At 42.5% G+C, this 22,587-nt stretch overlaps 1 protein-coding gene across 1 annotated transcript; it reads left to right on the top strand.

Annotated features, from left to right (window-relative positions):
- Nucleotides 1–428: 428 nt before the first annotated feature.
- LOC114689256 (hepatitis A virus cellular receptor 1 homolog) lies at nucleotides 429–12,993 on the top strand (the record flags this gene model as incomplete). Its single annotated transcript, XM_037201842.1, has 5 exons — nucleotides 429–481; nucleotides 2,711–3,049; nucleotides 6,857–7,252; nucleotides 10,289–10,338; nucleotides 12,885–12,993. Coding segments are annotated over exons 1-5 (943 nt in total), but the record flags the coding sequence as incomplete, so codon positions are not given.
- Between the last annotated feature and the right edge of the window lie 9,594 nt (nucleotides 12,994–22,587).

The raw sequence follows: 22,587 nt of genomic DNA on the forward strand, positions 1-22,587 counted from the left end.
GTATGGGACAATGTGTGTAGACACAACACTTCCGTTCTTCTTTGTCCGTGTATACTAATAATGGACTTGATTGGGGCTTAGGGACCAACCACTGTGACTGCTGAGCAGGAACAGCCCTGAGTCCACCACAGGCCAAGTGCAGCGCCATTGGAAGACTGGTCCTTGCTTAGGGTTCTCTCAAGGGAGGTAACACACTCTTATCTCTGCCTTCAAGTTTTCTCTGTCTGCCAGCTTTTTGTGCCAAGACTAGTGGTGAGATTGATGGCCATATGTGGGGAAGGACTGGGAAGAAGAGGCTGTTTGGAAAGACAGGGGGCCCTAGCAGAAAGGCCTATGAGATTCATACATCCAGGATGAGAGACCTTCTCAGACACAGTGTGGTTGAGTGACAGCCAACCAGAGTGTCTTCTCATTGTCCTTCAGGTCAACATCATGATGCGATCTCAAGTCCTCATTTCAGTCCTCTTAATCCTTCTCCCAGGTAAGTGAGAGGTGAACTGGGGGATGGCTAGGAGGACAGAGGTTCAGAGGACACGTTTCCCTGGGCTCTGTATTACAGGCTATGTAGTGATTAAAAAAAAACAGCATGAAATGACAGCTCCAGAGAAATTTCTTAACCTACAGGAATTTCAAAATTTAGACTAAAAAATAAGATCCACAAGTCCGTCAAGTAAGGGGGGAATATATGTACATGCATGTTACATTCAAGTGACGGTGAGTACATGTACATGCATGCTATAGTCAAAGTCTGGGGGCCGAAAAAAGGACACGAAAGAGCACCAAACCTTCACTTGGCCTATATACCTTAAAAAGAAAAAGACATTCACTTTCAATTATTTAACTTAAAAATTCCTAACTGAAAAAATTCTAGGATGTAGGGGTAGATAGTGAATTGAATATTAATTCTTTTGAGACAAGGTCTAAGGTAGCCTAGGCTGCCTCCACACACTATAGACAACTGAGAATAACCTCAAGCTTCCCAACAGCTAAGATTATAGTTGTGAGCTCTACACCTGCTATATATTCCAAATTTTACAATATAACCTCTAGGAAGTGAGATTGTGGAAGGTTCTTAATTCTTATCACATATTCCTATAATTTTCTTATGATAGCATGTGTTTTACTTGTGATCCTAAAAAAAGTATTAGGCAAAATCAAGTGATTAGTGTCCCAGTGAGATATATTACAGCCTGTTACAGCACTAATGTTACAGAACAAGAAACGTGCTTTCTCCAACTAGATCCCAAACTCATGACCTAGGCCTGAATATAGGTGACTAGTGAGTGGATCTCGCAGTTCACGGTTTTGTGCTGTTTGCTTATTTGTTTATTCTGTGCTGGGATCCAGCCAGGGGATCATGGGTGAGGAGAGCCTGGTACTCTTGAGCTCTTCAGCCCTCAGCTCTCCCTTACTGGAGGCAATTGGAAACATTTAATCCATCATCTCAACAGATACATATTAAAACTATTCTTTTAGGGTTAAAAGCTGTATGATTTATTTCTTGATTTAACATTGCAATTTTGTGGTCTCACTTTACAAGTGAATGTTGTTCAGTTTCTGGAATGTTACCAACATGTAAGATGGATCCTTGTTCAGTTTTTTTTTCCTTAATTTTTTAAAGAACTGATCCTAAAGCCCCAGTCCTCCTGATGGTATTACAAAAGCTACTCTGAGCTTGCCCTGGGGGTGCACATCTTTAATCCCAGCACTGGGAAGGTAGAGGCAGGCAGATCTCTGAATTCAGGCAGCCTGTTCTACACACAGACTACTAAATACTGAAGCCAGTCAAGGGTTACATAGCAAGACCTTGTCTCAAAAAACCAACGAAAACCATGTGAGTAAACATAAGCCATTCTGAAAACTGATATTGAAGTTGGTAAAGTTCTGCCTTTAACCCACAGTGCTGGAACCGAAACCTGGGCCCTGCTCTTTGCACAGGAGAGGTGGCTAAAGTCGGTGATTTCATTGTCAGTAGCAATGACAGCCGGTCTCATAAGCTCAGGTTGATTTTGAACGCACTTGTTTCCTGACTTCACCTTCGAATTCCAGTTTGACAGACACCCATCATCATGCACAGCTTCTGGGAAAGCAGTTGTAAAAGTACAAGCCAGCCTGGGCTACAGAGCAAGACCCTGTCTAAAAACAAACCAACAGGTCAGGCATGGTGATGCATGCCTTTAATCCTGGCAGTCAGAAGGTAGAGGTAGGTGGATCTCTATGAGTTTTGTGCTAGCCTATTCTACATAGAGGGTTCTAGGCCTGTGAGAACTACCTAGTAAGTTTTGTCTCAAAAAAAAGAATGAAAGAGAGAAAGAAGGAATAAAGGAAGGAAGGAAGGAAGGAAAGAAAATAAAGAAAGGAAGGAAATAGAGAAAGGGAAATAAATACAAAAAGAATTAAAAAGATACAGTGTGAATATAATACAATGCAGTAAGTTGCTTTATCCACACACATGACCATTACATAATCACACTGAAGAAGAATAAGCTAACAGAAAAGAGTTTAGAGTGAAAAGGTTAAGCTATGAAAACTCTACAAAGAGAAATGCAAATAGGAGCTGGCACTGGAGCACAGTGATAGAGCACTTACCTCTCATGCCCCAGGTTTATTCTGCAGCCAAAAAAGGGAAAATGGGAAAGAAACGAAGAAGTAGAATCAATTGTAGGAAACTGCTGAGTGCTCATTCTCCAATTCCACCTTTTGATCACAGCTGCCGTGGATTCTTTCCCACAAGTGCATGGAGTGATGGGTCACCCTGTGACACTGCCGTGTACTTATCCAGTGTCTAAGGGACTCTCATCCATGTGCTGGGGCCGAGGGGCATGTGCTTCTGACACATGTGGACAAACACTTATCTGGACTGATGGCCACAGAATGTACTCTCAGACAAACAATCGCTACCAGCTGAAGGGGCAGCTTCTTCAAGGTGATGTGTCCTTGACGATAGAGAATGTCACTGAGAGTGACAGTGGTCTCTACTGCTGTCGGGTGGAAATGAAGGGATGGAATGGTGTACAGAGACTGACCACCTCACTGCAAGTTCAACCAGGTAAGTGTGCCTTGTTGCCTTGCTAGTAATTTGTTCTTTTCCCAGAACAAGGAAACAAAGGTTCTTATAAACATGCTTGTGATTAAACACTTGCTTTTTATTATTTTTTTTAATGACACAGTCTCATGTATTTCAGGCTGTCCTGATCGCCATGCCCTCCTGGTTCTCCAGCCTATAGCACTCTGGTCCTGATAACATAGTTGTGTACCACCAACTTGTTTATTTATTTGTTTAAGCCCTAAAGTCAACCTTAAATCAAGATCATGAGTTAAGTCAGGACCCAGGCCCTAACTGTACTTGGGACAGTCATGTTGGTCCATGAAACTGCCTCCACTCTGTCTGTGGGGATCTTCATTTAGGCCAAAGTGATTTGAATGAAAGGGATCCTCTGCCTCAGAGTTAATGTCTTGTGATACTGAAACTCCTGTTTCTGTTTATTTGTTTGAACAGGGTTTCTCTGTGCAGCCCTGGGTGTCCTGGATCTCCTTTTACATACCAGGCTGGCCTGGAGCTCACAGAGATCCACCTGCCTCTGACTCCCAAGTACTGGGGGCGCTGGTTACCACACCCTGCCAAAACACCTCTCTTCAATACTGTCAAGCACAACTGCTCTGACCTGAAAAGCACGCAATGCAGGATGCTGCTGTGCAGATGAGCTGGCTTCAACGAGGGTCAGCTGACCTTACTGAGAGCAGGTCACATCATAGATGGAAAGTTCCACTCCATGTCTGCCCTGCCTTCAGCTTTAACAATAGTCCTCACATCATGTCACAAAATTTTTATACACAAAAATGACCACAAGGGAAAGTATTTCTCTTCCAACACCTGTTCAGTGATTACTAGTGAGAAATTCATAAAAGCCCCAGTTCTTAAATCATTAGAGTTTCCTTTTTGATGTGAACATCCTTTTCATAGAAGGAGCTGAATCATGAGGATGTAACTTCTGGTGATATTCCCTGATCTCCTTGGCTTACACTGACAATATACATCCATTCTAACTTGCCTCCAATTTTTAAAATCCAGAATATCATTTTGTAATTGTTCAGCCTCTGCCGTTTTTTACTTACTTTCTTATTTATTATCTATTTATTTTTGACATTGAATCTCACCATGTCGTATAGATGGTCAGGATCTCTACAAGTAGATCAGACTAGCCTAACTCACAGAACCAACTGCCTATCTTTTGACCCATGGGATCAAAAGCCTATTTTACAACGTACAGCTGCTTGAATATTTTACAGTGAGCTGTTATCAAGCATAGAAATTATTTTACAGGCCAGTGTTTAAAAGTCCTCTGGCTAGTCAAGGGGTTCAAAAATGACATTCTGCTTTATCTTTTAACCACCATTTTTTAAAAAATAATTTGTGATTCTAACACGTGGAGCTTCCTCTTAAGGTGTCCTGGGACCCTCATCAGCTCCTTTAGCCTTTCCCACCTACATGGGAGAAAAAAAAAATGCCCCAGAGCAAGAGAAGGAAAGCTCCTGAGCTGGTGATTCTTTCCTGGCCTTGTTCTCATAGTGATCTGACTAGATTGTTCACGTTTGCTTTTCTCTCCACCTCAGAGGTTTATGTTCTCCAGGGAGGGTGTGTACTGTGCCCAGGCCTCTGCCAACATGTTAGACTGGTTCAACAATCTGATATTTTGAAACCAATAGTGTGAATAGTTTTATTGCAGCACAGCCACACCCACTCCTTGCTAAGTTATCAGCAGTGACTTTCAAGCTGACTGACATGAGTGCTTGCTCTGGAGCACCTATGCTTCGGTTCCTGAGTCCAAGACACTTACTATCTGGCCCTCTATAGGAAAGGGGCTTGAAGGCCAGTGAGACAGCTCAATGGGTATCTTAGCTATGGTTTCTATTGCTGGCTGGGAAGAGACACCATGACCATGGCAACTCCTATAAAGGAAAAACTTCTAATTGGGGTGGCTTACATTATCATCATGGTGTGACATGATGATGCACAGGCAGACATGGTTCTGGAGAAGGAGCTGAGAGTCCTACATCTTGACCTGCAGGCAACAGGAAATCAACTGTCTCACTGGGTGTAGCTTAAGCATAGGTAGGATATCTCAAAGCCTGCCTCTACAGTGACACACTTCCCTCCAACAAGGCCACGCCTATTTCAAAAAGGCCACACCTACTCCAACAAAGTCATACTTCTTAATAGTGCCACTCCCTTTGGGGGCCATTTTCTTTCAAGCCACAACAGTGGGTAAAAGTGCCTTGGTCAAGCTTGATTACCTGAGGTCAGTTCTTGCAGCCTACTTGGTAGAAGTTGAGAACCAACTCCTTCAAGTTGTCCTCCGACCTTAACACATTGGCCATGGAAAATTACACACACACACACACACACACACACACACACACACACACACACACACACACAAGGTAGAGAGAAGACAGACAGAGATAGGGAGAGCAACAGAAATACAATTTTTTTTAAATTTAAAAAGCAGGCTGAACTCTGCTTTCACTAGTTTCCTGCATGTAACAAGTGAACACATTTCTTTTGGTGCACGCCTTTAATCCCAGCACTTGGGAGGCGGAGCCAGGCCGATCTCTGTGAGTTCGAGGCCAGCCTGGGCTACACAGTGAGTTCTAGAAAAGGTGCAAAGCTGCACAGAGAAACCCTGTCTCGAAAAACAAAAAACAAAAAACTCTCAATTTGAGTGACATCACATCCATTAAAGAGGAGTGTTCAAAGGAGTTGACCCCAGTTCCTGGGGTTTTATTTTGTAGTTGGCAGAGTTAAGATGGACAGAAGCTGCTTATGTGGAAACTGTCAGCTGACCAAATTACTGTGTGTACCTTCCGGACTTCCCCGTGGACTGTGCTTCCAAGCACTCTCTTCCCTGAACCCCAGTCTGGGATCTCTGTGCACTCTCAGAACACTAGTAAGCCGTTTGGATTCACACAGCACTTGTGGGTTTTTTTTAAATTTGTGAATTACAGATTAAAACTGCCTTGTCCCAATATCAGATCTGCAGTGCTTCAAGATCTGAAACCTCTTGGGCATTGCCTTGGTAATATACCTGGAAAATTCAAAGCCATGAAGTATTCATACACAGAATATCAATAGTTTATAAACCTACCTATAAGCTATGTATATAAAGTGTATGCATATGAATGCTACATCTATCCACATTTAGACTTGAGGCCTGTCGGTAAGCTATATGTAAACTTTACAAAATTTTCAGAATTACCCAAATTCTGAAACTCCTGGAACCAAAAATTTTTGGATAAGGAATATTCACACTGTTTCTCTTAGATTGGAAGAAACCATAAATGGCTGTGTCTCTTCTCTACTCAAATGTGCAAATCATTTAGTGTTGGGCCTTGCAAGGGAACTCCTGTTGGCCAGCTAGCCCAGTTAGCCTTATGATGCAATGCTCTATGGTGTGTCCTCTCAGAACTGACTGCATTGAACACACTGAGTCTGTAGTCTGTGGATGAAGTCAGTCACCACTGAGAGCAGTCCCAGTCCCCCATACCCTCTCAGTGTCACAGAGATGCTTAGAGACATCTGAGGATCTGACCCCTGTTATTTATACAGTGTGTCCTTAGGAACATGGACTCTGTTCTCATCTCCATGTTCTCTGTGCAGCTGCCTCCTATTGATGAGCCTATCTCCAGGGCCCTGTCCTGCCCAGTCCTAGTTGGTCAATGACAAAAAACAGAAGTGCAGGAAACGAGCCTCTCTGGGGACAGCCTCTCCCTGGTGTGCTAGAGAGTGGGTAGAGGGAAGGCTCTTCTTTCTTCTTGCTTGGCTGACCCTTACTTTCACATTGATTTCTAAATTCAGGAGTTCCAACAAGTTCTTCAGGGAGACTTACAGGTGGATTCAAACCTATCAATAGACCCAGACCTACTCCAATGAGTCCCATAACAACTCTAAGGAAACCCAGAATTACTCCAAGGAGACCCAGAACTACTCCAAAGAGACCCAGAACTACTCCAAAGAGACGCAGAGCTATTCCAAGGAGTCCCACAACTACCACAAAACCCACAACTACTCCAAGAAGACCAAAAACAACCAGAAAACCCACAACTACTCCAAGGAGACCCTCAACAACCAGAAAACCCACAACTACCACAAAACACACAACTTCTTCAACAAGACCCACAAATGCTCTAAAATCAACCAGAATCTCTACCTCTACTCCTCCACCACCAGCAAACGCACCGACTCCAAAACCAGGTAAAACCCAATGTGCTTCAGCAATCAGAGGCCTTTTCATGGGGTGATGCAGGACATACTGGACAGCAAGGCAGTCATAAGTATGATCTAGGTGAAGGGTTATAGATGGGTTCCAAACAATGACTTCACAATGCCTGTGATTCTCCAAACTTTTTACATGTGCCCTCTGCTCTGCTGTAAAAATTTGAACATGGAGTACACCTGTCTCTCTATATGAGAGTCTCTGAGGATTCACTACTAGCCAAACAGGTGGATAATTGATCTAGGATAGCTGATGAGGATGGTGGGAATCTGGTCCAGCTGGACATGACTTTCTGATAGAAAAACTAAATTATGACTGAGAACTAGGGTCAGGGTAGGGAGACTCTTGACCCTTTACATCCATTCTGGAATTGGGCCATCCAGTTGAGGCCATAGTTCAGGGAGGCTATCATTTGGTATTTCATGAGCATCAGGCAGTATGCTACTTGCTTCATGATGCTATGCTTAATTCTCAAACACTGTTCATATTTTATAGTCACATGAACTGACAGAGTCAGAAAGCTCATGGTGGAAGTTATGAAGACAGAAAGTGGCTCAGACTCTGTCCCTGTTCACTTGCGTTGGAAGCTGGCTCTTCTGACTCCAGGGTCAGACCTCTGCCATGGGCTCTGAGATTTATGTTTGGAAGGTTTGCCCTATATTCAAATCTTCACTGAAGAAGACTCCATAAGTCTCCCTTTTGCTTCAAGGATCTTTAATTATTTGTGAAACAGGAAAATTCAAAAATATGTTTTTTATACGGATGATTTTACACATTAGAGTTAAAGTCCTTAGGAAAGGTGGCATGTTCAAGCTTGGGCTGGAGATGTGGCACCATAGCTAAAAGCAAGTATTGTTCTTGAAGACATCCTGATTTGGTTCCAGGCACCCATGTTGAGCAGCTCACAAATGCCTGTACTTCCAGGGGATCTGAGACCTATGGTCTCCATAAGCTTTTGCAATTAAGTGCAGAAACCCATACACAGATGGCATATGCATATACATGAAATTTAATGTAAAATAAATTTTATGCATGTGCTTTGGCTGATACCCTAAAGTTCATACTTCGATTTCCCACAGAAATGAATTTAGACTTAAGAGCAATGGATAGTTTTTTAGAGATGGGAAAAAGATTGACATCCAAAGACAAGATGGGTCAAAATCTTCTACATCCAGGAGGGAAGATAAAGTAGCAGTTAGAGACACATAAAGCTTGCTGCAACCCATCCAGCCCCTGAGGTTAAGGCTGGATTCTGTGAGCAGCCAAGTGTCACCGATTTTTTGTTTTGTTTTGTTTTTTGCTATCTGATGGGAGGTGTTGATTTCCTTGCCTCTCATTGGCCTGTGGGTACATCAACCAGGATGACTCTGAGGGACTGGGCTACAAGCTGAGGTTACAGAGGGCTTTAGGATATAATTGGGATTTTGGAGAATAGGATTTTTGAGAAAACCACTTTGTTCCAGGCAGCTGCATACACTGGAGAACTGTGTGATCTCTCAGGATTGACAGAACTTTTCAATGCTTCGTTTCTGTCTGCTTCAGAGGATGGGATCATGGGCATAGTTTGGAGAACATGGACAAGTTACTGACTTCATGGAAAACAGAGATTTAGAAAAGTAGTGACAGCTGGCATGATCATGTGACCAGCTGGGGCAGTATTCTCTGAGTTTTATTTTGTTGAGATAGGATCTTAACATGGCTGGTATGGAACTCATGTTGTAGACCAAGCTTGCCTTGACGTCACAGAGATCTTTCTGCCTCTCCCTCTGGTGATAAAAGGTGGTTACCACAATGCTTGCCAGTGTTGAATTAAAATTTTATCTTTTTCCATATTTGAGTCACTTACTCTTGTACTTGGAAGGTCTTGCTTAAGGTCCTAGGTCACAAACAGAGCTCAGACTGTAGATGGTACCTAAACCTAGTAATTGCCTTTGGCTCCTTAGAAGTGAGCCTCCAGTGAGTAAAAATGTAAGCACTGTAATGTGAGGACTGAGGAGGCCTATGAGTCATCCAACTTCACTCATGCTGGTCAAAGCCCTTGTCAGTAACTGGGACTTCCATAGACCTGTACTATTTCCACTCACTGTTTGGGCATCCTGTATGTGTGTGCTGCCAGCAAATATGTCTGTCATTTGCTAAAATTACAATTGTGTAATCATCTGACATGTGCTTTTTCAAGAATAAAATGAAACCGGGGGGGGGGGGGCTTACTGTTAGGATGTAAAGCATTTGTTTATTGCTGTAATTCAGCAGAATGAGAATGCTGTACATACAGATTTTAGAAAGCATAAAAATTATAATTTGTTCTTAAAAAAAGGTATGTCAGAAACACCCCAATATGTGAATGGAGTTTGGTGACTCTCCTGCCATATGAAATCCCAATCTTCACATCATGTGGGTGATATTATAAGTGATTGCTGAAGCAGTTCTGATCCAAGCGAAGGCACACTGACATATTGGATAAGAATACACACAAGCTGTTATGGATGTCGTGGTAGTTCCACTGATTCTGAGTAGAGTCATCCTGACCTTTCAGTGTGTATATGATCTTTGTGCACTTACCATCCTTAGCTAATATGGAAGTATAGATAAGGTGAGACCTTAGACTGTTCCAAAACTAAATGCTCTGGTTCCCTTAAATTTGTAGATATACTCCGACATTTGCATGTTTTATCTACAGAGGGTGGTGGGGAAGGAGAGAAAGGAAGAAGGAGAAGGAGGAAGAGGAACAGCAGGAGGAGGAGGAGCAGGAGCAGAAGAAGGAAGAGGAGGAAGAGGAGGATGATGAGGAGAGGAGAGAGTTTTCCATAAAGCCAGAACAGAAAGGTTAAGATATACAACTTCCTAGATAAATTTAGCAAAATACTAGTATTTATTGTGATCTCTGTGTGTCTGTAATTTTTGATCATGTTATTTAAGTTTCAATCCATCATAGAAGCTATTGTGAATATGTGTGGTGTCTATAATGCAAATCAAACATTTTTCTAATGACAATTTTCATTCTTTTTGAGCAGTTTACACCGATACTGTGAGATCTTTACAGCGCCCTTGGAATAATCACTCTGTAAGCATATCCCTCCCTGTGTTAATAGTGAGATTCACTTGTCTGTCTTCCTGGAATCATGTTGCATTTAAAGACTTTGTAAATCAATTTAGTTCACAGACTTTTGTCTCAAAAGAAGAAGAAAAAATAGAAGAAAAGAAAAAGAGTCCGGCATAGTAGTTTATTCCTTCATCTTAGGATTCAGGAAGCTGACACAGAAGATACCAAGTTTCAGGATAGCCTGGACTACCTGGTCAGCTTGAGTTACAAAGCGATACCATGTCTCAAAGATCCCAGAGAGGAGATTGGGGATTTAGCTCAGTGGTAGAGTGCTTGCCATGGGTTCGGTCCTCAGCTCTGGGGGAAAAAAAGATCCCAGAGAGACAGACAGTATTAAATGTATGATAATAAATACATTGAAAAGAAGAGAAGAATTTGACTCTAAAAAGGGTGTTAGGAAGCAACTTTGTTAGAGATATCCAATAAAAGATATTTTACAAAGCAATGGAGGGAGGTAAGGACACAGAGAAAAACAAAATGACTGATTTTCTATGGTTAAAATAAAAAGAATGAGCTAACTAGAGGAGAATAAATTAACACATATTTTTGTATTCTAGTGCAGTATCAGAAACTATCATGCCATGTTGAAAGTTTTGCTAATTAAGCAGACTTGTACTGTTTTTTAACACAATCCTGCATGGTGAAGTTGTACCTGAGCTTGGTTAACTGCAGTGCAGACATCTTTACCAGAACGAAGAAATAATTTAGAATTAAATACAAAACAAGAAATAGCAACATCTGATCTCTGAAGCTGTCAATCTGGCTCTAGGTGCATTGAGAACAGTGCACAGAGATACATTTGTGTGCTTGTGTCTAGGTTTGGGGGTTTGTTTGTTTTTGAGACAGGGGCTCCTGGAGAACAGGCTGGCCTCAAATTCTTTATGGAGTTGAAAATGATCATGAACTCCAGGACCTACTGTCTCTACTTCCCAAGTCCTGGGATTACAGGTGTGCACCCCCATGCTTAGGAACAGCACTATACATTTTAAACCTGTAGATTAACTTCCTGGATTCTATCTCATGAAGAGATTGAAAAAAACATATGGGAAGATAAATGAGAAAGAATAGCTACTGCTGCCATAATCAGGAAATCATAATCAGGAAAATGTTATGAAGTAAATGTCCACATGGGCATGGTGGACCTGCCTGTGATCCAGGCACTCAGAATATGTAGGCAGGAGGATCAGAAGTCCATCATATTGGCTGCATAGTGAGTCCCAGGCCAGCCTAGGATACAGGAGACCCTGTCTCAAAAAACAGCGAACATTACTTTATATCCCCACAGTGTTTGTCAAGAAGAACCTGAGAATTCTCCTTCCAGCTGAACATGTTTGAGGACATAGAGACAGTGCTCACAGAGCTTAACTAACTTGTCCATGGTCTCCCTGACGAGGCAGAGGAGCTGGGATTGTGACTCCAGAGACAAGGCTCATTCATACAGGGTCAAAGACCTGGTCTCTATTTCTCCACTTCCCTGTAGTTAAACCCATCCCATGGGCTCTGTTTAGGGTTGGTAGATGAGTGCTAAGCTGTTAGAGGGGCCTCACCTGCTACCCAGCCTGTCTCCTGCTTATTCCAGTAAGTGGTGATCCCTAATTACCTGCACCAGGGCACTAGGGGAGATTCTGCATTTCTGTCTGATCACATGGTGTTAATCAGGCTGCATCCAGGAGCAGCTTCCTCTGAATGGTTTATAAAGATGTAGATTTCGCCTGGCATGGGGATCCATGGCTTTAATCCTACCCATTAGGGGGCAGAAGCATGTGCATCTCAGCATTAGAAGCAAGCCTGGTCTTCATAGAGAGCTCCAGGCTGCCTGTGGCTATAAAGTGAGTGAGTAAGTGAGAGAGAGAGAGAGAGAGAGAGAGAGAGAGAGAGAGAGAGAGAGAGAGAGAGAAGAAGAAGAAGAAGAAGAAGAAGAAGAAGAAGAAGAAGAAGAAGAAGAAGAAGAAGAAGAAGAAGAATCCAGAATTGTCTTTTATAAGACAATTAGGATCTGTGAGGAAAGACCAGTTTCAGCAAATGAGCACATATGGGCAACATCAAAGTGTTGACTTAGATAGGAGCCATTGTTTTTCTCAATGGAGAAATAACCTAGGAATATTAATGCAGATATAATCCCTCACAAGATAAACAACCATGCTGTCACCTCAAACCAAATAGAAAACGTTTTCATCCTTCTCTTAGACACTTTGAAGTTTGCATTGTCTAGCATTGCACAGCTTAGTACCAGTTCAGGATGTTTGAGTTTACTGGCATGTTCTATTTTATTTAAACACATGGTCTTTCCATGTAGCCCTGGCTGTCCCAGAACTGCTGTGTAGACCAGACTGTCTTGGAACTCTCAGATGGTCTTCTGCCTCTGATGGAGTCCAGGTGCACACTCCCACTTACTTGCATATTATAGAGTAGCCACAGAAAATGGAGAGAAAAGTCTAGGTTGAGGGTCAGGATGTGTTTTCTACTCATCTCATTTGGTGCCTCTTCAATGATTGATGTTTCCTTAGGAAATGGTCCCCACACCAAACCCCCTGAAGATCCACGTCAAGGGCCTCTATATCGGCATCTCCGTGTCTGTTGTGCTTCTGCTTCTCATGATTATCCTGGTGATCATAAGTGAGTAACTCTATCGAGCTTTCAGTGTTAGCAATGGGAGTGGGTCTTCCTGATTAATGATCACAAAATCCAAGGAAGGTTGGCAGAGCAAAATGTTTTTGTAGCATAGTGCAAAGCCTCTTTAAATTCACCTAGCAAAGTGGGGGTCCTGCTGAGCCTTCACCTCTAAAACAAAGAGGTCCTGTGCCTGTCTCTGAGTACTCAGAGCTTGGTCCTCACTTTCTTCTGACACTGGCCCTATAAAGCAGTGTAGTGACTAGGGAAAATGGAGTCTGAGCACAGATTTTTGACCCTAGGAAAATGCTTACTCCACAGCTCTTCTTGCCAATGGAGTCTTCCCACATTTCTTTCAAGATGGCACTTCCTCTGTCTTCTTTAGCCCTTTGCTAGAAGACAGTATGTTTCATGTATATTTCCTAGACCAAGGAACTAGAACAAGGATTCTCAGCCACTCTGACTGCCTTCAAGTAACTCCACATGCCATGGGGTTCACATTTCATATGACTCCTCTGTGTTCTCCAATCTAAAATACAGATGGTAACACCACCACCACCACCCCGCCCTGCCCCCTGGATCCCAGGGATGTGTTAGGAACTACTGTGCACTGATATTGTTTCTAACATTTGTGAAATGCTCAGTGAGCACTGTTACAGTATCATCAAGATTCCTGTTTCATCTAACTTGTAAAATTTAAATACTGGTGGCTCTTTTCCTAAGTTCCACTGTTCGTTTGATTTGTTTCCTTTGTAGTTTTTGAGGCAGGGTCTTGTACATCCCAGGCTGGCATTGAACTTACAGTGTAGCTGAGGCCAGTGTTGACCTTTTTATCCTTCTTCCACTACCATCCATGAGCTGTGCTTCAATTATTGGTCATGTCAACAGAAAAACTAAACTCAAGTTTTCCTTAAATAAATTTAATATGGGCCTGAAAGATAGTTCAGCACTTAGGACCATGTACTGCACTTACAGAGGATATGAGTCCCATCCCAGCTCTTGTGTGGGTGAGTCATAACTGCCTTAACTACAGCTCCATTGGATGCCTCATGAAATGCCTCCCATTTATCAGGATCCTGAACACTAGTACACATACTCACACGGGCACAGGAACTGGAAATGTCACACTTGAGTGCTGTAGTATGCACACAAACACACACACACACACTGAGAGAGAGAGAGAGAGAGAGAGAGAGAGAGAGAGAGAGAGAGAGAGAGAGAGAGAGAGAGAGAGAGATCTTCAAAGAAAAAGAAATTAGAGACTATGGAACAATAGTTTGCAGCACAGGATGAGATCTGGATGGTAACAGACCATTACAAAACCTAGGTTGTACTTTCTCCTAGCCTGGGCATCTGTTTTTTCCCAATGATGATATTTATGAGTGTTCTGGAACACAACATATTTAATAGAAGAGGCAAATGAAACACTGGGAGAGGAAACTACATGACTAATGCTAACCAGAGTTCTTTGAGGATGGAAGCCAGACTTCATGACCCTCTCCTGCTGAGTTTGTGGGTGTGCACACAGTGTTTCTGTCTTCACAGTCCACTCCCTGTGTAAGACCCTCAGCTGTCAACTGTTCAAGACCCCACACATATGCTCATTACTGCCCAGTTTCACATGGCTGGACCGAAAATAGAGAACAAGAATATGGCTGCCAGCTTTCAGGATAATTCCCTCCAATATTTAGAACTTGTTTATTCATAATGATTATTTAATCTGGCCCTGAGAACATCTGCCTATGATCCCAGGACTCAGGCTACTGATACAGAAGGATCGCAGGTCATGGCTAGCTTAACCTAAGTCGTAAGATAATGTCTAAAAGGGGAATATAAATTGCATAAAATACTACAGATATATTCACTTTCTTATCCCAAAGTTGTTTATTCTCCCCTGAGGGAGGGTGGCTACTGGGAGTCTTTGACAGGAAGTGGAGAGTGAGGAATAAGTGGTACACACTTCCTGAGCAACATTATGGGAGGAGCCAAGGCCAGTATAGTGCTGCTTTAGTGACATTTTTAAAGGGTCCCTGATGGAAGAGACCACTAATAGGACCTTGTGTCTCAGGTCACCGGGAGATTTCACATTTAGCCTGTGCTCCAGCAGCTAATTTACAAACCTAGACTTCATCTTTTTCAGTGAAAGACAATTTTCCAGTGCCACTCTAGCGGGTTAGGAATGCTATATGGGTGAGTGCGGCAATCTTCGAACGAAGAAAAGATACTTCCTGTGGGGCACAGGAATGAATGAGCCTCCCATGGTTGCTGGGGAACTGTTCAATTAAAAACAATACCCTTGATTAGAAGAAAATGTCTTGAATGTTTTTGATGACATGTTCAATTTCCCTTTCCACTCCTTCTAATTCCCTGACTCCATTTCAGTGTGCAGATACATGAGAAAGAAGAGGAAGCCAGAAGTGTAAGTTGTCTTGGCTTGTGTCCACTGCTTTGGAACTTGAAGTCTCGTGGATTTCTCCTTGTTCCTTTCTTTCTTTTCCTTTTCTCCTCCTCTTTCTCCCATTCCTTCCCCTTTTTTATTTACTTATTCTTTTTTTATTATGTATACAGTGTTCTGTCTGTATGTATGTCTGCACACCAGCAGAGGGTACCAGATCTCATTACAGATGGTTGTGAGCCACCATGTGATTGCTGGGAATTAAACTCGGGACCTCTGGAAGAGCAGTCAGTGCTCTTAATCTCTGAGCCATCTCTCCAGCCCTATTTACTTATTTTTAATTAAAGTGTTTTTCATATTACATATTTTCAACATGTTCCTTTCCACCCACCAACTCCTCTTGGATGACACCACTTCCTACCCACCCTACATTATGTTCTCTCTTTCAACAAAAGGGGGGAAAACATATAAAACCCATAACACAAAAATGAAGAACAAAACAAAACAAAAAAGACTGCTTTCTGTCAGTTGTCACATTGGCTCACCTGAGCTTTCTGACCCTAAGTTGTTTCCATACTTGTTCATGTGCTATTGACCCACTCAAAGAAAAGCTTTGTCCCATCTTCTTTGTAACCCTCTGCACAGGTGTTCTTCATGTGGCTGACTGGTCCTACATTTCAGTAGCAGAGATGGCCATTGACTCTACATTTGAGTAGTAGAGATGGCCATTGGCTCTACATTTCAGTAGCAGAGATGGCCTTTATATAAAAGACAAAACTCCACTCCATCAAAACACTGCCCATGAGTTAAAGTCAGTCTGTTTTCTTCTCTGATTTGCTGCTTCATGATCTATAGGAAGCTCACACAGCATCCACCGTGACTACCAGAGTAAAAGCCCCTCCCCCAGCTGATGGGAAAGGATGGTCCGCAGACACCAGCAGCTCTCTCCCCAAATTAGTTCCTTTCCCTACTATGCCTGATGTTTCTGTGCATGTGATGTATGTGAGTGTGTGCTGTACTGTAGACTTTGCAGCTGTTTCTCGGACCACCAGGACCTGCTTTGATGCTTTACATATTTCACCATCTATGTTAGAGTTAGAGTGTGCAGATGCTAAGTAGATTTCAAAATTATTTCTTTGTTAAACAAGAACTTATTTATTTTTTATTGTGGTAGGAGATGGTGGTGGTGGCAGTGTGTGTGTGTGTGTGTGTGTGTGTGTGTGTGTGTGTGTGTGTGTGCATATGCAGGTTCCATGGCACCTGTGCAGGCCAGAGGACAACTTTCTGAAGCTGGTTCTCTCCTTCTACTTTTCCAATGATCCAGGCATCTAGCATGGGTCACCAGACCTTCCTAACCCTTTCTAAAGTGTCACAGTCCTAAGCTGTAAATGCATGAGTCATTCAGTTCTTAGCCCAGTTCCAAAATGCATATCTTGATCAGGTAACTCAGTTTAACGTTAGATATCTGTCTTTTTAGACTTTCTATTTTTGTGTTCTATTACATGAGTATCCAGATTGATGCCAATATGAATTATTTTTGTTTTAATGATTCTTAATTTCTCTGATGTTTATTAAGCAAACTTTTCTATGAATTATAATCAGGCCCCTATATGGTGCTATTCATTCCCTGTTACAGTTTTGGGAATGGACCTCCTTCCTTCTTTAATACCCAGTCTTGCTAAATCATAAATGAAAACTCTGCTCAGACCTGAAAAGTGACTTGCTTGTTCTTTTTTCAACAACTCTCTCCACAGCTCAGTCGTCTTCGATGCTTACCAGAATGAGACCTTTCAATCTACAGTGCAGCCCCAAACCGAGGACACATTTGACATTGTTGATGACAGTGTTCATTCAAGTGTTACATCCTAGCTGTCCTCTGAGGGGCCATTATCCCAAGACTGTAGAAGAAAGTAACGGGATATAACCAAACTCTTAAATTTGTTCTGTGGTAGTTCATCTGATGTTCCCACTTGGAGCAGGAGGAAAGAGAATGGCCCTCTACTAGTTCATATACATAGTCACTCTTAATATAGTGCTTAGTCTTGTCACACACTGGGGAGTGTTCTCTCAAGCATGAATACTTTAGAATTCCTTGTGTTCTTTAGATGCCATAAATTGTATTCATGAGAGACAATCATTGGTAATGCAAGAAATGACCTTCTATCTTGGGTACTAAATCCATCAGGAAGAGAATTTAAAAGTAAAAAAAAAATAAATAAAACAAAATAAAACTGGGGAGAGCAAGACTTAATTTGGAAGTTCTTCATGATTATGTTTTATTATAACTCAAAACGCTATTTTCCTCACTTTCCACCAAGGGAATAAAGTCATGGGAGCTGCAGATTTAACTTGGTAGATAAATAGGAATCCAGAAGTGTGTGTGTTTTCTAATGGCTCCTGACATACGGCATCTAATGCATTGTTATATATATGATCTTAGGATAAGGACTGGTGCTTTATGTCATGAGAGGTTGCCATGGTGAGAATGGACCAGGCAGACATCAGGGAAGAAAACAGTGGACCAAGGACTGAGTTCATTAGTGCTGTTTCCACTGCAGTCTGACTTGGTGCTCAGTGTCCTGTCCTCACCCACTGGACTCTGAATTAGGTGCTGGAAGGAGACAATGCAGACATGAAGTGGAAAGCAGGAGCAGAACACAGGCTGTCTGCCTGAGAGAAGTTCTAGTCTAGGGCTTCCAATGTTTAGGACCATCATTGGCTTCATTCAGAGTTCCTAATTTATAATTGTCTCCAGGCCATTTTTATATTTAATTTATTTCATAAAGAAAAAGCATTTCCATAGTGAATCACCATCAATAAAATACTTGGTTTCGCTAGCGTTAACAGAAGCTGTCGTATTGATGATATCTTCATTAACAGTTTGGTTGTTGAGAAGATCTGATTTTCAAGGCAGTATTAATTTCTATATAAGTTTTCTGCCTCCTGATTTCTGGTTCCCCCAGCAGTCCTCTCTCTCCACATGCCTTCTATGGCAACTGTACACGCGCGCACACACACACACACACACACACACACTAACTAAAATAAATTATAATTTAAATATTTAAATAATAAAATAGAATAAGGTAGAAAGGCCAATGATTAAGTGCTGATTTATTGATTTATGTAGTGATTTACCTAAAGTAACGTTTGTATTGACTGTTTGCCAAGAATGACTTCACTTGTTACCTGCAACAGAATGATCTGGAAAAACAGCTGAAGCAATGGGTCATTGACCTTGTCAACCTACTGACTACCACACATGCTTCTCTAAAATCTTGCTTGTTTGTCTGCCCAGTTTGTATTATTGTGTTATTGTTGTTTGAATGTCTGGATATTTTCTAATGAGAGAAAAAATGGTGTGGATTTGGATAAGAGGGGGGATGGGAAGGATCTTGGAGGAGCTGGGGGAGGAAAAATGCTAATAAAAATAAATCAGATAGAAAAAAAACTATTTTCAATAAAAAGGAAAGTAGAAAAAAATGAGAATACTAACTGGAGCCAGCATGGGAGCCTTATGGGAGCCATCCTGACTTTGGGTCTTTAGTGCCATCTCCTGTCTTCCACCTTCATTGAGCTCAAGTGATTACTCCAGGAAGATTCCCACAACAATAAGACATGGATAATTGACTAGCTTTTAAAATGAAACAATGGCCACATCTTATTTGGTAAAATTTGAGGATATCCAAAATTGATTTTGAGGCAGGGGGCATTTTACTGAAACAGGAAACCCAGAACTTTGTGTGATCACCTCTTGGATGGAAGAGGAAACAGAGTCCCAGAGAAGGGAAAGACCTTGACCCAGGTCACCAGGTTAGTTTGTGACTAATGCAGAATCTTAACACCGTAGCTTTTTCCTCATCCCAATATGATCAAAAGGCTTGGTTGGCTAGGGAATGTGGAACACACCTTTAATCCCAGTCCGTTGTATGCAAGGTCAGCAATATACTCCTTCAATACATTACTAGTCCATGTACTATAATCTTAAAACAAGAGAACATGCGCACATATACACCCACCACAAACTTGTTCAACCCAGGGGTTCCCAGTGCTGGCTACACCTGGGGAGGAGCTGTGTAGAATGAGACTTCAGACTGTAACTGTGGAGATGATGATGCTCCTGTTTGGAGGGCGGAGCCTGAGCACTTGTCCTTATGACACTCTCCATGTGATCTAAGGGTCAGACAGGTTCTTGAACCTCTGGTCTAGGTTTTTCCTCCCCTTCTCTAGACTGCATCCTTAGGTTTAAAAACACATGGAAGGTACATCACTGGCCTTCACAGGTGAGGACTCTTCATCCCATTTCTTCCTATCCCACCCCAGGACCATGTTTGTCAGAGATGATAATAATCTATATATTTATTATGATATCATGATCCACAGGTGATTCCTACAGACAAAGAGGACATGGAAAGGTCTACTCACCTGGTGTGATGACTAATTCCAGGTCTAATTTTTGATCATTCCCTAGACCAGGGGATTCTACCCTGTAGCAGTAGGTCCCATGGTCATTTAGAGTCATATTCTCTATGGTCAGGGACACATCTCCTTTGTAGAAATTCCCCTTTAGCTGGTATCTGCTGGATTTCTGATATGTCACCTTTCTTTCATCAGTGCTGAGCAATCAATTGACACACCGTAATCAAGGACAGGTTCCCTTGCCCCAGCACATAGGTACAGGTGTCTCAAGGGCAGATAAAATGTAGCTGCAGGGCAGATATGCATTCTTACCGACGAACTCTGCTACAAATGCATCTTCCAAAGACCCTACACAGAGAGGGAAGGAGGGCAAGATGTGAGGGAGAGGGTTCTTTTCTGTTGGTAATGCCTCACAGAATAAAAGAAGAAACTATGGCTGCCCTGTTAGGAGGAGGATTGACTGTGCCAATGAGTCTCTCTGACTTCAGAGGCAGCAGAAGCAGCAGAAGAGAGTCCTGTTCAAACACTTACTATGGTTGCACATGCCTCTAATCCTGGAGCTTGGCAGGTGGAAACAGAAAGATCCAAATTAGAGAACAGACTGAACTGTATAGCAAGTTCCAGGCTATTCTGAGCATGAAATTAAAAAAAAAAAATTGACAGATCAGAAAGTGATGAGTTATACCCATAATCCCTGTACTGAGGAGTCTGTGGCATAGCTGCAGTGAGTTCGAGGCCAGCCTGGGCAGCCTGTGCTCATTCCCTAAAATGTCTGACTCCATTAGTCTGAGGTGGAACATGGGAACTTGGTGTTTCATTTCCCACGTGGTGTGTGTCCTTGACTCCCCACTCTCCACTTTTAGAATCATGGGCCTCAAAAATAATTGTTAACAGTTCATTGAAGATAAAAGCCTGGGCTAATAGAGTCAACACTTAGAAAAATAGACATCATTAGTCAAGAAAATGGCCTACCTATTTGAACTAGTCTGTTCATTAGCAAAGAAAAGGTAACCTCATGCTCATTCTCTCTCTTTCTCTCTCCCTCTCTAGTGAATAAAACCCCATGAAAAAAACTGAACAAGTAGCTTGTGTATTTGAAACTTCTCATATGTTGTATTGAAGTTTAAAATAAATTCCTCTATAATAACACATCTATATGATAATGTATACTAACTCTATAAATGGTACATGAAAGCTGGACTCCCTCTCCCAACTCTTCCCATCCTCCAACTCCTCCTCCTGGAGCCCAAACATTAAAAAAGTCAACATACTGCTGTTCCCTGGCAACTGTGCACCTTGATTTTCTCTGTAGCATTGTGATTGCCAGCATCTATATCAGGTTGTTCAGTTAGGCTCCCTGCTTGTATCATGGATACATCAAATTTACTTACCTGGTCTCCCACTGTTAACATTTGGGCTGCTTCCAAACATATGCTTTTACAAATACATCACTACATCCATCCTATATCTCTTGGCCTCTGTGAAATAATCGCTCTCCATCTGAAAAGGTTCAGGCTGGTACTTACTAGTAAGTTGTAGTAGCAACAACAGGTCACAGTTGAAGAAAAGATGTGAAAACGTAAGGACTTGGCAGGGAAAATCAAAGGCCAGCTCTGTGTAGGCTCAGCTTTAGCTCTCCAGTTAAAATGGTACTTCCCCAAGTGTCTGTGTATCCTGGAGCTCAGGAGAGAGTTGGAGGCAGGGCAATTGAAAAGTTGGAGGCAGAGGAGCTATATAAGCAAGTTACAGGTCATTCTGAGCAATGAGACACTTCCTCCAAAATCCAACTAGTCAGGGATGGTCCCTACCTGAACGCCCAGCACTCAGGAGGCTGGCGCAAGAGGGTTGCATAGTGAATTGGAGGCTAGCCTGGGCTACAGAAGATTGCAGGGCTTCCAGCTCAGGTGGTTGGAAGCTGAGTCTGTAGCCTTGTTGTCAGTTCCCACATACTGGGTGTTAGTTTTCTGGCTGCGTTGTGTTCTTACCCTGTAAGGAAACGTCACGAAACACGACAGAATCCGCTTATGAGAGTTTATTAGAAAACAAAGGGTCAGAGAGTGCAGGCCTGTGGGAGAGACACGTGCGTGGAGAAGAGGGGAGTGGGGAAAATGGCGCTGGACTTTTAAAACCGGCTGGGGGCGTGGCCAGGTCACGTCACTACTCTACGCGTGTGCGTAGATCACATGGTCACATTGCGCGCTTACATGACCATGCAACGTCACGGACTCTGATCACGCGGGACCCCTTGGCCCGGAACTTGCTGGGCGGAGATATCCGGGCCCACCGGGTATCCTAGCTACGAGGGACGCTTTTGATCCGGAAATGGCTAGGCAGAAGTGTCCGCCTGGTAAATGCGACTGTGTTGTAAACCCTTCACTGGGGTCCTGCTTCTTCATGTTCAGAAACACTGCCTTGGGGAGAATTGTGGATCAATTCTGTGAACATGAAGTGACAGGGCTAATGGAAGTTGACAATCAGAAAAATGGGCATTGTTGCCCTCAAAAATGGCCCATCTGTCTGGGATGTGATGTAGTTGTCTGCTCATTAGCCACTGTATTGGTGGCTAATGAGCAGACAACTAGCTCACCCCAATACAGTGAAAAAAAACCTCGACAAATAAGAAGCTTGTACATTTCAAACTACTGGGGTTGCTTTAATGCTCAGCATTAATTCATTTCACTAAATCTGTATGTACACATCTATGTAGGAGAGCAGTCAAGCCTTATCGAATATGTGTGACGTCATGACTCCCTTTCCAAACTCTTCCCATTCCATGCTGCTCACTC

This window comes from Peromyscus leucopus, unplaced genomic scaffold (assembly GCF_004664715.2).
Source record: "Peromyscus leucopus breed LL Stock unplaced genomic scaffold, UCI_PerLeu_2.1 scaffold_1610, whole genome shotgun sequence".
In the NCBI taxonomy this organism is placed as follows: Eukaryota; Metazoa; Chordata; class Mammalia; order Rodentia; family Cricetidae; genus Peromyscus; species Peromyscus leucopus.